This window comes from Buceros rhinoceros, unplaced genomic scaffold, assembly GCF_000710305.1.
Source record: "Buceros rhinoceros silvestris isolate BGI_N320 unplaced genomic scaffold, ASM71030v1 scaffold5343, whole genome shotgun sequence".
In the NCBI taxonomy this organism is placed as follows: domain Eukaryota; kingdom Metazoa; phylum Chordata; class Aves; order Bucerotiformes; family Bucerotidae; genus Buceros; species Buceros rhinoceros.
In genome coordinates, this window is record NW_010402945.1 from 75,715 (window position 1) to 87,571 (window position 11,857).

Sequence of the window (11,857 nt, forward strand, 5' to 3'; positions counted from 1 at the left end):
CATGTTAATTAGGATAATAGGCAAATTTTAATAAGCCAGTTCCTGGCTCCTGCACTTTTGCCTATAAAACACACATATTTCCAAGGTCAAGGGATCTTAGAAATACCTCCCAGCCGTCTAATCATCTAAACCCCAGTGGCATAAAAACCACGGTGAGAGTTTGTCACACCCCATATCCCTTTGAATTTTTCTAGTAAAAAAAAGCTTTATCAGATGAAAGAAAACTCCTCCTCTCTATAAACCCTAATCTAGTCACAGCAGTGAAATAAATGTCTCGGCACAGATGGTGGGAGGGCAAGAGGAGGGAGATGAAAGAACAGTAAATCATCTTCTCCAGACGACAGGACCAGGGAGCTCCCGAATTCCTGGCTGAGCCGTTCTGGCAGCTGATGCTGCTCTTCCTCCGATGCCCTGGCAGAGAGTCAGGCAGCACTGCTGTCCGCTTCAAACGTCTGCCAGTCCAGTCCGTTGGAAGCGCATCTGTGCTGAACACTGGAGTGTGGAAGGTGCGGAGGGGGAGCCTGCTGGCTCGGCTAAGACTTCAGCTCCCGGTCAGGTTTCATGCTGAAGGGCTCCAGCCTCTCGCTCTCCGGCAGCATGCTGTTCAGCCGCTCCATCAGCGGGATCGTCTGGTCGATGCCCATCTGTATACGGCGGAGGATGGCAGACATCTCATTGACCTTCTGGATCTGCTCCGCATACTTGGCATACTTCTTCTGGCGCTCCTGCATGAAGCTATAAAGATTTTCCACAGAGAGGTCCATCTGTTTAAAAACAACAAGCAGAGCAAGGTGCATTAAGCCAACTGTTTCTGCAGGCCTTTCAGCAAAATGTCTTCCTAAAAGCAACCCAGAAGCACCTTAGATGCCCCACTGGAGATACACAGCCAGGTACAAAGGACCTCCTCTGTAGGTACATGACCAGCTTGTCATGAAATGGGATGATTCACAGCTGTATACCAGGAACGACTATGACCACCTCAGTTCTACGCTCAAACACGGGGTATTTGATCAGGAAACTCTTTATTTACAGGGTAGAAAGCCAACAGGCACTGCCAGGCATTTCCCAATAAACCACAGACATACTCTCCAGGATATCCAACGGAACCCATGGCCTCTGCCTACACCTGTACTGTATTTTCAGCAGGGATCATTAATTTGCAAGCGTTAACCTCTGCCATGCTTGCTAGTGCTAACTGCATCAGCTTAGCCAGGTTACTCTGAGACTCAGCCACGTCTGTTACTACCATCGTCGTCTGGAAAACTCCTGCCTCAAGAGAGAGCGACAATGGATTGCTAGTGTCCCTAATTTCCCCGAATCCTAAAAATAAAAGTGTTATGAGTGACCCCAGGAGAGACATTAAGTTAAATCAGCCACACAATTAAACACGGTAAGTACCCAAACACAGCTCGAGCGTGATGACAATGACAGGAACTGCAGTGCTATTCCTGCCACTGAGTGACAAAGGTAGCTTCCACAGCTCACAGCCCGACCGTCTCTTCAGCCCAACCTGCAAACTCCGGGCAGGATTCAGCCGATGGCTGCTAGTACCCGCATGAGTCAACTCGAATGGTTTAGGCTGTTTTACGCATTGTAAGACGTACCACACCTTCAGAGGGTCGGTATCAGATCCGCCCCAAGCCCTCAAGCGCACACCTAAAGCTCAGTTGTTTCTGCTCACTGTAGCTGTGCTTGACGACTCCAGTCATTCCAGTGTGCTGGCTCTTCAAACTTATGTCTTGAGTGGTGGACACGTGTCCTGCACCACGCTCTGTCCTCGTGGTAGGCATTCCCCTCGCCTGGGACTCGGCACATGCCCACAGTGGCCGCCAAGAAGGGCAGGAGTGGATGCAAGCTGACCAGTTTTAGCCCACTGCCACCTCTTATCACTGTTCTCCCAAACTTCTCCCCCCTCGTTATCCCCCGGAGGAAGGAGGTCACTGCTCATGATGAAGCAGCCTCAGGAAATCAGCACTGAGAACTCCTGGTCTACCAGGAAGCAGAGGTTCAAACAATATCCCTCACTGTAACTGCGTGACAGAGTCAGCCCATTCAGTGGAGAACGATGACCATACCAGGGGCAACATAAATTTATCCGTGCAGTGCTAAAAAAACAACCCACGCTGGCCAGATCTGATTTACATGGTACTTAATCAGCAGCCGTAACCTTGACCCAGTACGCAATGCTGTGGGGCTGTAAGGGAGCGTCTGCAGCGAGAGGAGGACTGGGTGGAAATGGAGCAAGGCTCCAAGGGGCAGCCCCCACTGAGGAGGGAAGTCCCACCAGACAGAGCGCTGCTGTCCTACTGGCAGCAGCAGTGTTTGACACTGGGGAGAAGAACGGGGCGGAGCTGTGTTTGCTGACAAACGCCCCTTTCGAGCCCTGGGGAAAAGCTCAAGACAAAAATAGCCAGGCAAGAAAATATTGTATTGAGAAACCCAAGTTACTAACAGCATTGAAAACACACAAGTTTCCGCTGAACTGTCATGAGGATTAGGAAGCATTTCTCTCCCCCCATCACCTCCATCAGAGCTGGATACAGCACCCATTAACCTTTTATTTCGTCTGTGTTTTCTAGTGCTCTCAGGCTGAATTCTTCCCCTTCGCCTCTGTGCCTTCCTGTGAATTCTTCCCTCCACGCTTTCATGCACAGGACAAAATAAAAACCAGCAGAGCAGGAAACTCCAAATAGAGTGGAAACAATTTAAGCCTACACAGGGGTTTTAATAGAAACCCCAGCTTAATAATTTAGAAGCTTGGCGCTAGCTCTGTAAATTGGAGTGTGTAAAAAGCAGACCACCACCAGGTCTGCACAGGATGGAAGTAAATTCAATCCAGCACCTAAAAACATCCTACCTAATGAGAGACAGTGACATGGAGTGGCAGCCAGTCGGAAACCTGCCAAAAGCCTGCACGCCTCATTAAACTGAGCAGCATGGGGACCTGGCAGAAACCTCCTCTGGTGCTGGAGTTCTCCTCCACAGGCAGGTTCTTCACGTGGCCGTGCAATGCTGCGCAAGAGGCAAAGCTCACATCTACCAAACTCACACAAAACAACTCAAGGTCCCTTTTTCTCTCCATTCCAATAATTGCCATCTGTTGTCTCCGAGGCTCCTTACGTCAATACCGGTAACATCACTTACTGGAGGGGAGCATAGGAAGAAGCTGAAGCTGACCTGCAAGAGGAAGAAGAAACGTGGAGTGGCTTTCCAAGCTCTCTGCTACTTTTGGACACATTCACAATGGCTATTAAAAAAAGCTGCCTCACAAAGAAAGAGAAAGGGAGGAAGCAAGCATTTCCTATAGTTTCCCTACCCCTAGCCCTCAAGTTTGCCTGCTACAGGAGGCTACAGCAGCTGCACAGCCTGCAACATGAAAAGGAGCACTGAAGTCGAGTAACTGTGAGGCAAGGCCAATTTTTACTCAGGCTGAACCTGGGGTTTTTTTAAACTGGGGGGGAAAAAAAGCTGTATGTTAACTCTTGTATATAAACGCCAATGCCTCTTTGCAGCTTTCCTTGAAGCAGACCTAAGTACACACTTACATCCTTCCTGCCCCCTCACCCTCCAAAGTGAGCTCCTCCAGTGCCAGACCCTGTGCTTTTACCTCTCCTGGCACACAGTCTCATTCCTCTGGCACTCAGACGAGGCCTTCCATTGCAGGACTCAGAGTCAGCCCTATTTACCCACCACAGAGACTAAAATTGTCCTTGAGGAATCTGCAATAAACAGGGAACGTGCATAAAAATCTGCTTAATTCCCATCTATTTAACTAACTCCATAGAGTAGCAGTAAAAAGCCTCTGGAGAAGTGGAGCTTAGGCGTTGAGCCCTTACCTATAGCCAAGGCAGTCCATGCTTTCCAGAACATCCTCAAGGGTCAGGTGAGTGAATCTGCCTCCTCTGAGCAGCTCCCATCAACTCCCACCTCCCCCTGCCGCCCTGCCGTGTTTGCTTCTGGAAAATACTCAGGTCTCAGCCTTCTTGCCTATCCCTGGCCAAGAAGCTCTCTGGGAAGCCCAGCAAGGCACCTCAGAGACAGCAGCTCTTTGGCTGCCCTACAACCACCCACAAGTGTTTATCTGAGCCATTGTTTCTGCTCTGCTTGCTCTGAGCTTCCTACTACGCCAGGCCACCACAGCTGTGGGCAATTCCCCCACTGCCAGGTCACCACCCTGCGCTCAAAAGCCATGAGAGATGTGGAGTTGTGCTGTCACCAGCCTCTCAAAGACTTCACCATCACCAATTCCTCCTTCAAACATCACCCTGAGCAAGCTATCATCATCCCCATCCTACAGGTACAGAAATGTTTAGAGAGTCAAAAGACTGGACCTGAAGCCTGTTAAGCAGCACGGGAACAAAAGCAGAGGGCACGCTCCAGCATATCAGCTCAGGGTCCTAATTCTCATCAAAGCAAGAGGTTCTGCCCATTCTCGTCTTGAGGAAAAAAGTTCTCAGTGAAGGTGTGAGAGGTCCCAATGCACTTTTTATTTCTTCCCAGAAAGAATGCCTCCTATTAAAGCAGCAAACTGGAGGCTGGACGTGCCCGGAGCAGAAGACAGAATTTTCTTCCTCTTCCTACGTCAAAAAGGATGGAAGAGTTTTTTCAGTTTTTCTTTTTAGGACTATAATATCACAAAAACGGACAAGCCTAAAACTCACCTTCCAGCATGACGAGCTTTTTTAGTACGGCCAGTGACATTCAAAATTTGGGTTCATTTCTATTTCAAAGCTCGTGACTCCTCTGTGGGTCAGTAGCAGCAGGACACTAATTTATGCCTCAGCTTCACATTTTAAACGTGAAATGGCATCTACTGGGCTTTTCTTTCTTCAAATGAAAATAAATTCATAATTACTTTCCGCAACAGAGCAAGATGGATATTCCCCTACTGAAAAGGGCCCCAGCAGAGCCCCTCCTGTTACACCATTCGCATTGTCAGCCCGTGAGGGCTAGTGGACCCTCCTCTGCCTTACACAGGCCCATTTGTAACACCACACTGATGAAACACAAAAACAACTGAGGGTACTCTCAAACATCTTGCACACCACAAATTCTTGCATTCATTTTAAAATTCTTCTTGGCCCACACTGCCAAGCAGAATAAAGACATTAATTTAGCCCACAAAAAGACTGAGGTCAGCACTGGACACTGCCCAGTTCTTTTCAAGAGACCACACCGAAAACAAACCAGTGCCCTATACATACCTCCTACCTGGCGTGGTTTTATAGCACCTCTGTCATGGGCAGGTCAGTGTTCTGAACTCACGAAACAGAGGTCACGACTTGTTAGTTCAATGAAACTGAACTAGCTAGACGCATTTTCCCTGGTTGCAGAACATGCAAATGCAACATAAGTTCATTAAACTTGGAACCAAATTTCCAGAGGCACTGCTAACATTCGTAACAAAACAAATACGTCTCCTAAGAAGAATGCTCTGTCATTCCCAGCTTCTCCACTCCCTCCTTAAAATGCCAATAACGCAAGATGTTTTGTTGCCCCCCTCACCCCCACTAGCAACAGCCTTCAAGAGCTCAGCTACACATTCATTTGTCCTGTGTCACTCTGCCCTAACAATTTGCTGCCACTTCCCATCCCCTATGGCTGCCACTCAAACACAGCAATTAAAGCACAATCCTTATTCCAGAAAGTTCACTTGCTAGAACAGTGCTCCAAGCACAAGTGCCCTTTCCCTTCACACCGTCAGGTGCCTGGCCGGGGTTAAATGAACTCCTTCCTGCAGCTGCACACAAACCACATCAGAAGGTGACAGGCAGGAACATGACTGCATGGAATATTAGTCACTATGCGCTGGTGTGAAAATACTTTTCAATCAACACACTCACAACTCAAGACAGCTCCTCTTTCTGTACTGCTTGAAAACAAATGTGCTCAATGAACGTCTTCTCTTCCTCTCCCCCCCTCTCTTTGATAATGTCACGCAAAGTCAGCACAATAGATCGTGATGACTTCCTGATGATGGGAACATCCTCTGCTTCTCCCACTCATCCCACACGCTGCATGTCATAAACTTACTGGGCGGCATCTTTGCCAGGGTAGAAAACAGAGACGCCCAGCAAGGATCCCACATCCTTCTCTTCAGCACCAGCCATGAGCACAGCTCTGAGTTCCCTTCCTCTGAGCCACTGCCAGGTAAACAATTATCATTTGTGTTTACATTTTCCTTATCACATCCAAGACTGAATCCCACGCCAAATTGTTCCTTTTGCTCCCTCTGTAATTTGTCATTGCTGTAAACAGTTGCCAGGATTGTTCTGCCTAAGCATTGCACAGATTGCAGTCAAGTTAAAGAACTAAGGATAATAATTTTAACTGTCTCTAGCACAGAGTTCCAGTACTATTAATAGGTACATCGGGGCCCTTACCTCAAAAGATCTACAGCTAAATCCATACCTGGTTTGTCAGAGCTACAGCAGCTACACGATAGCGGAAGATTGGCTGCGGCACCGGTAACATAAAGATCTAACTACTTTGGAGGCCTTGGGTTGCACAAAAGAAATCAGAATTCCAAAGAATAAGAATGTTCATTCTTGAATTTAGCTTTTCCACCTTTTAGCTCCTTCCACTTTTCCTGCCATTGTGTTATTGGACAGCGTATGTTCATTGCTACCCTGCAGACTGACCTCTGCAGCCCTTGTCTCCCTCACAGCTCCGACTCGAGCCTTCCCTGCTTGAGAGCTACCAACATCCCTCTGCCAACTGGCAGTCCCCCAAGCTGAAGTTATGACCACTATCACTAACTGTTGCTAAAAAAAGAGTCCTAAAGCTACTACTAAAACAATATGTATCTCTTGCCCAGCACTAATGAACCAGTAGACTTCCAAGTGCTTGAAAAAGCAGGGCCCCACTTCACAGAGGTGGGAGAAGATGGACAGCAAAGCCTGACAACCAGCAGCCATCTGGAATCTGGTGCTGTGAATAAAGCCAGCTCTCCCGCTTGGATACATCTCACACCACAGTCCCGTTCTACTGGACTGACTCTACTTACGTTTCCCTCGACAGCACAGCTACTTACCACCCTTCTCAAAACAGCCAAGCCATAGCACAAGCAAGTGAAACTCAGGGCACAGTTTCACATTACACAAACCCAACGCAACCTCAGGCTGCAAAGCCGCAGTCCCACCCTCCTCCTTCAAATGAGCTGCATAATCACAGGCTCAGCTCTGCACCTAACGCAGAGGGGGAGAACAAAACAAGGCTGATCCTCCCAGGCTCTCTCGTCTTCTGTCCCATCAGCTTCCTTGACTCACCCGTCAGCCTGGCAGTCACACAAGCAGCAGGACCCCCACGCAACGAGAAGCGCCATCTCTCCCACTGCATGTGTCCGGATCCTAAACCAGGGCTGGCTGTGGCTGCAACTTTTAAATGCACAACAAGATTGTTGTGGGGGTGAAATTTGAAAAATCTGATTTTATCAGTAAGTTTTTTAAATTGTCACCAAGAAAAGGTTATAGTAGTTTCTAGCTCATTGACTTTAGTAAGAACACTTTTTTAGAGCCTTCAATTGCTGCTTTTGTAGAACAATCTACATCCATCTAAAAAGTAATCTCTAAAATTTATCACAACTAAAAAATGTTATGTAACATTCAAAGCATTAGAAATGTTTCCACGCCTCTCCTAAATGACAAAGTTTAAAAAAATAAATAACAAAAACCCACAAGACATAAGATTAATGACAGGGAGTGCACAGTCCTCACAAAACATCTCTTTTGGTGGAGTACAACTCTACAGAAATAATAAGAAGCTCCTATCCTGTCTTTAATTAGCTGTTCCTGGAGGAAGAAAAATCTGTATGTTACAGAATGATCTGTTGCCTAAATGATAACTTGCACAACTCTTACTTCAGACTATCTAATAAGTCTGCTACAAAACACGTCCTTCATTCCCTCACTTCCTGACTTTACACTGCTGCCATATTATTCGTTCAGCACACTCCTATGTCCAGCCAGAGCTTGAATATTATGGGAGAACACTACTTGTAAATGTTGTTTACCCTTAGGATTTTATCATAAATTTCACTTCTGTACTTTCATCATGTCAGAACAACTTGCTTTAAACAAGTTGGTTTTCCCAACAAAAATAAGCTTTGATTTGAAAAGCAATGACAACTACCCTTGAGACGTTTCTCAGAGCACACCACCGCTCTCAATCCAGAGTGAAAAGGCGCTATCTAAAATAGTCAGCGTTACTACGCTGGCAAGCCATCTGATCTAATGATATTATTCTCAGCTTCACACTTGGGACCTGACAGCTGTAGGTCTTCTTTTCCAGATGTCCTATGGAAGCTCTTCCAAAATTTTTCAAAAGGGGATGCTACCTTTGCCATATTTAGTCAGGGTTAAACACACTAGAAGAAAACATTTTCTAGAAAAGGACGCTACTTAAGAAGCTCTTAAATCTTCTCTCAGAGAAAGCAAAGGAGCCGAGTTTTAATAATTTCCTACAGTTTGTGAAGTGGTAAAAGGATTATCTAGGACTCTGTATCTTTTTCTGTCTGGGGGACTGCAGATAAAGATGGGTTCAAGCCCCCTGCTGCACTTACAGAGCCAGTTCACCACATCTGGTTGCACCAGACCTACCTCCCATGTGCTGCACAGATGGCCTGTATACACGCGAGAAGGCTGGAGCGTGAGATGTTCAGGGGCACAAGCCCAGGAATCAGGGATTTCTGAACATCTGACAGCCCAGATGAAGCTTTTGTTCTTTCCCCGAGAGCCAGAGTTCTCATGTCAAAGTCCAAATTAACAACTTCTCACCAGGGAAACTCAAAGGTGTGTCAGCTCTTACAACGTTAGCCATTGATAATCTGAAAAATTTCTGAAAGATCTTTTTGAAGCTCTACATCAGCTCTTTCATGTTCATACAGAACATGAAATGAGCCCAGTCCATACCAGTGGTGATGAGAACAAGAGGACCTACTCCTTCATTCCCAGAAGAGCTACTTTCAAGGCTGACTCCACCGTACTGCCACACTACTGAAGCTCAAATGTCCCAGCATCGGAGGACCTCTCCCACATGTCTCATATCGGATGTCACATCTGACGTAAGTCTGGCTTCAGGAAAGCCTTAAGGAAATCTCGAGCACTGTAGATAGCACGCTCTTCTGAGGCTACAGACTATTGTTCAAAATATGATAAACAAGAGTACATACCACCACCATCAATCAACGGTTAGACAAAAGTTCAGCGAGTGAGTGGTGGTAACTCTATTCCACTCCGAGCATTCATTTCTATTGTATTGAGCTGCAGTGGCCTCAAGTTTCACGGATGCCCAGTATTTCCCTCCTATGGATCTCTAGAACAAATTGATCAGAAGTGAGAAGGCATTTGAATAATTTACATTGTGACCTGGCAGAAGAACTTCTAATTGAAATGAAACTAGCTCACCTTCAGTTCCCATGTAGCTTAAGCTGGACCTAAGCAAGAATTAAATTCTATGCACTGGATTAAGCAAAAGGAAAGGCTATGAACGAAGAATTCCTTTTGACCTTAAAAACACTATAAATTCCTTCTCATATACTGCTGTTATGTTGATTTGTTTTAAAACAACAATCTGAGCACCTTTTTCCACTGAAATTCATCTGATTTTGGATTTTTTCCGTTAGATAATTTGCCAGTCCCAGCAATTGCTCTTCAAATATATCACCCTCTCTCCTGGTAAAAAAGAACACAAAAAAACCCCCAAAACAAAGCAAACTTATTTCTTGTCTGCTACACAACAGTCTGGCACAGTTCACACACTGTAGGGTATCCTACTATACTATAATTCAGCATTTTCTCCCGGCTTACAGAGGTAGATACACTCTGAGTCAGGAACAATGCCCCCACAAATTAATTACTAGTAAATTGTATGTTTCATGCCTCTAGAGCAGTGCTGAAATAATGCATAATAACGTGCTTATACAGAAACATTCGTGCCCCAATAGCACAGAAAGATTAAGGAAACCCTACCCCTCATAAAAAGCAAGATGGACAGATTACTTGCACTAAGACTTTGTAATACTTTCAACGTGAAGTCATCCCTGCAGATCACATCTGATTGTTATCAAAATGCTAATTACAGGGCTGCTAGCACAAGGTCAACCCCACTCCCCCAGCCCACCACCTAGCATCTTTAAGTCATCAGCGCAACTCCAAATACTTGCAAGTAATACTGGCTGACCTGTCTAAAACAAATGTCAGACTGCTGCACAGCTTTCCGCTAACCTTCCTGGCACCTCCCCTACACACACACTTAGGGGTAAAGTTGACACCTTGAAAACTTCTATTCGACACTGAAAGAGGAGGTAATCGTTAAAAGTGGAAGCCTGTGAAGTGACTTCCTGTATCAACACAATCCAGCTGGGAGGGAGAAGACCATTTTCAATCTGTGTTAACCCCACACTTATTTAGAAGGAGAAATCATACCATTTTCAGTCCTCAACTAAGCCAAACAAGTAAAACTTTTCCAGTTTCCTCCCTGAGGTTCTCCACTCCCCAGGCTTCCTGACAGCCCTTCTGTTGTACTATGAACTCACCTTCTTTGAACATAATGAGGACTGCACATAGTTGGTCAGACAAGTTCATCTCTCAGCCTTGTGCCAGATAATCAGTATGTTTCTGTTTCTTGGGGGGGTGCTACAGCCTTGTGCGATACGCTCCAGGCTGACACTTTCTTGGTTCATGTCTCAACTGAATTTGGGCATGAAACAAGGCTGTTTCTTGCCCAAATTCAGTATCAAGTCTGCTAATTCTGGAATAGACTTCAGTAATTCTTACTCCTAGTTGAAGATCTTCAGTGTTTGGGGTGGGCTGTGCGAGAGCAAACAGTTTGTTGTTGTTGTTTGAGGTTTTTTCCACCTGGGAAAACAATGCTAGAATAAGAAACCAAATATCCTAGTTGAAAACAAGCTGTGAGAAGAAACTGAATTCTATTCCTTCTGGTACCTGATAATCGTAAGCTCCGTGTACTAATCCTGGGGAAAGCATTAATACAAGGCTTAGCATACTAGACCTCCAATCTCCAGTGCCAATCTCTTCAGCAGCTAAGTTCTCTAATAATACAAACCTGACTGACAGATCTACTCTTCCTAGACAATTTGACCATGGAAAGGATTCCAGTTTACATCTTTCCTCAAAAGGCCATAAAAACCAAAAGCACAGGAGAAGGCAACATGCTGGAACTGATTTCACACATATATTCTGGGAGGGAGGAACCAATCCTTTTTATGACACCAAATGAAGCAGTGCACGTTAACGCAACAGATTTAAGGCTGTCAAGTGCAAACAATCTTTCCTCTTCCTTAATAACTGCTAGACCACTTCATAAAGTTCACGTGCAACAGAGCCCTGACCATCTGCCTCGGGCATACGCAGCAGGACATTCATTCTATGTATTAAAGTGACAATTGTGAAGCTTTTTCAAAAGCATTTTCCCATTTTGATGCTGGCTCGTTAAGACATCACTCCACCACTCAAGAATTCGAGCTACTTATACACATCAGGCTGGAGAAAAATGAGCAAGATCAGCTAATGCAGGTGAATGTTGTTTCCAGCTTAACAACCCTGCACATTTAATTCTGCATGATGGTGGCTGTTAAGATTCCAGTCTTTCTAAACACACAAAAGAGGAGAAATAAATAGCTGGTAGATTGCCACAGTCCTCATCAACCTCATGACTCCAAGATGCCAAAGACTGTATTTAAGGTACTAAGTTCTTCACAGAGCACTACGTGACCTGGCTTTTCTGAAAAGCATGGCGGTATGGGATTAAATCCTTTCAAATTACAAGTGGCATTTCAACCAGGGTTCTTCCCCATTTCGGAAACACTACATCCCAAGGAATTCTCAGGCCTCTTTCC

The 11,857-nt window shown here is 45.6% G+C and overlaps 1 protein-coding gene across 1 annotated transcript in view; it reads right to left on the minus strand.

Moving 5' to 3' along the window:
* Nucleotides 1-533: 533 nt before the first annotated feature.
* The window catches only part of LOH12CR1 (loss of heterozygosity, 12, chromosomal region 1), a 72,275-nt gene continuing 60,951 nt past the window's right edge, over nt 534-11,857 (minus strand). The window contains exon 4 of the mRNA XM_010132812.1: nt 534-764. Coding sequence (XP_010131114.1) covers nt 534-764 — 231 coding nt within the window. The remainder of the gene's footprint in view (nt 765-11,857) is intronic.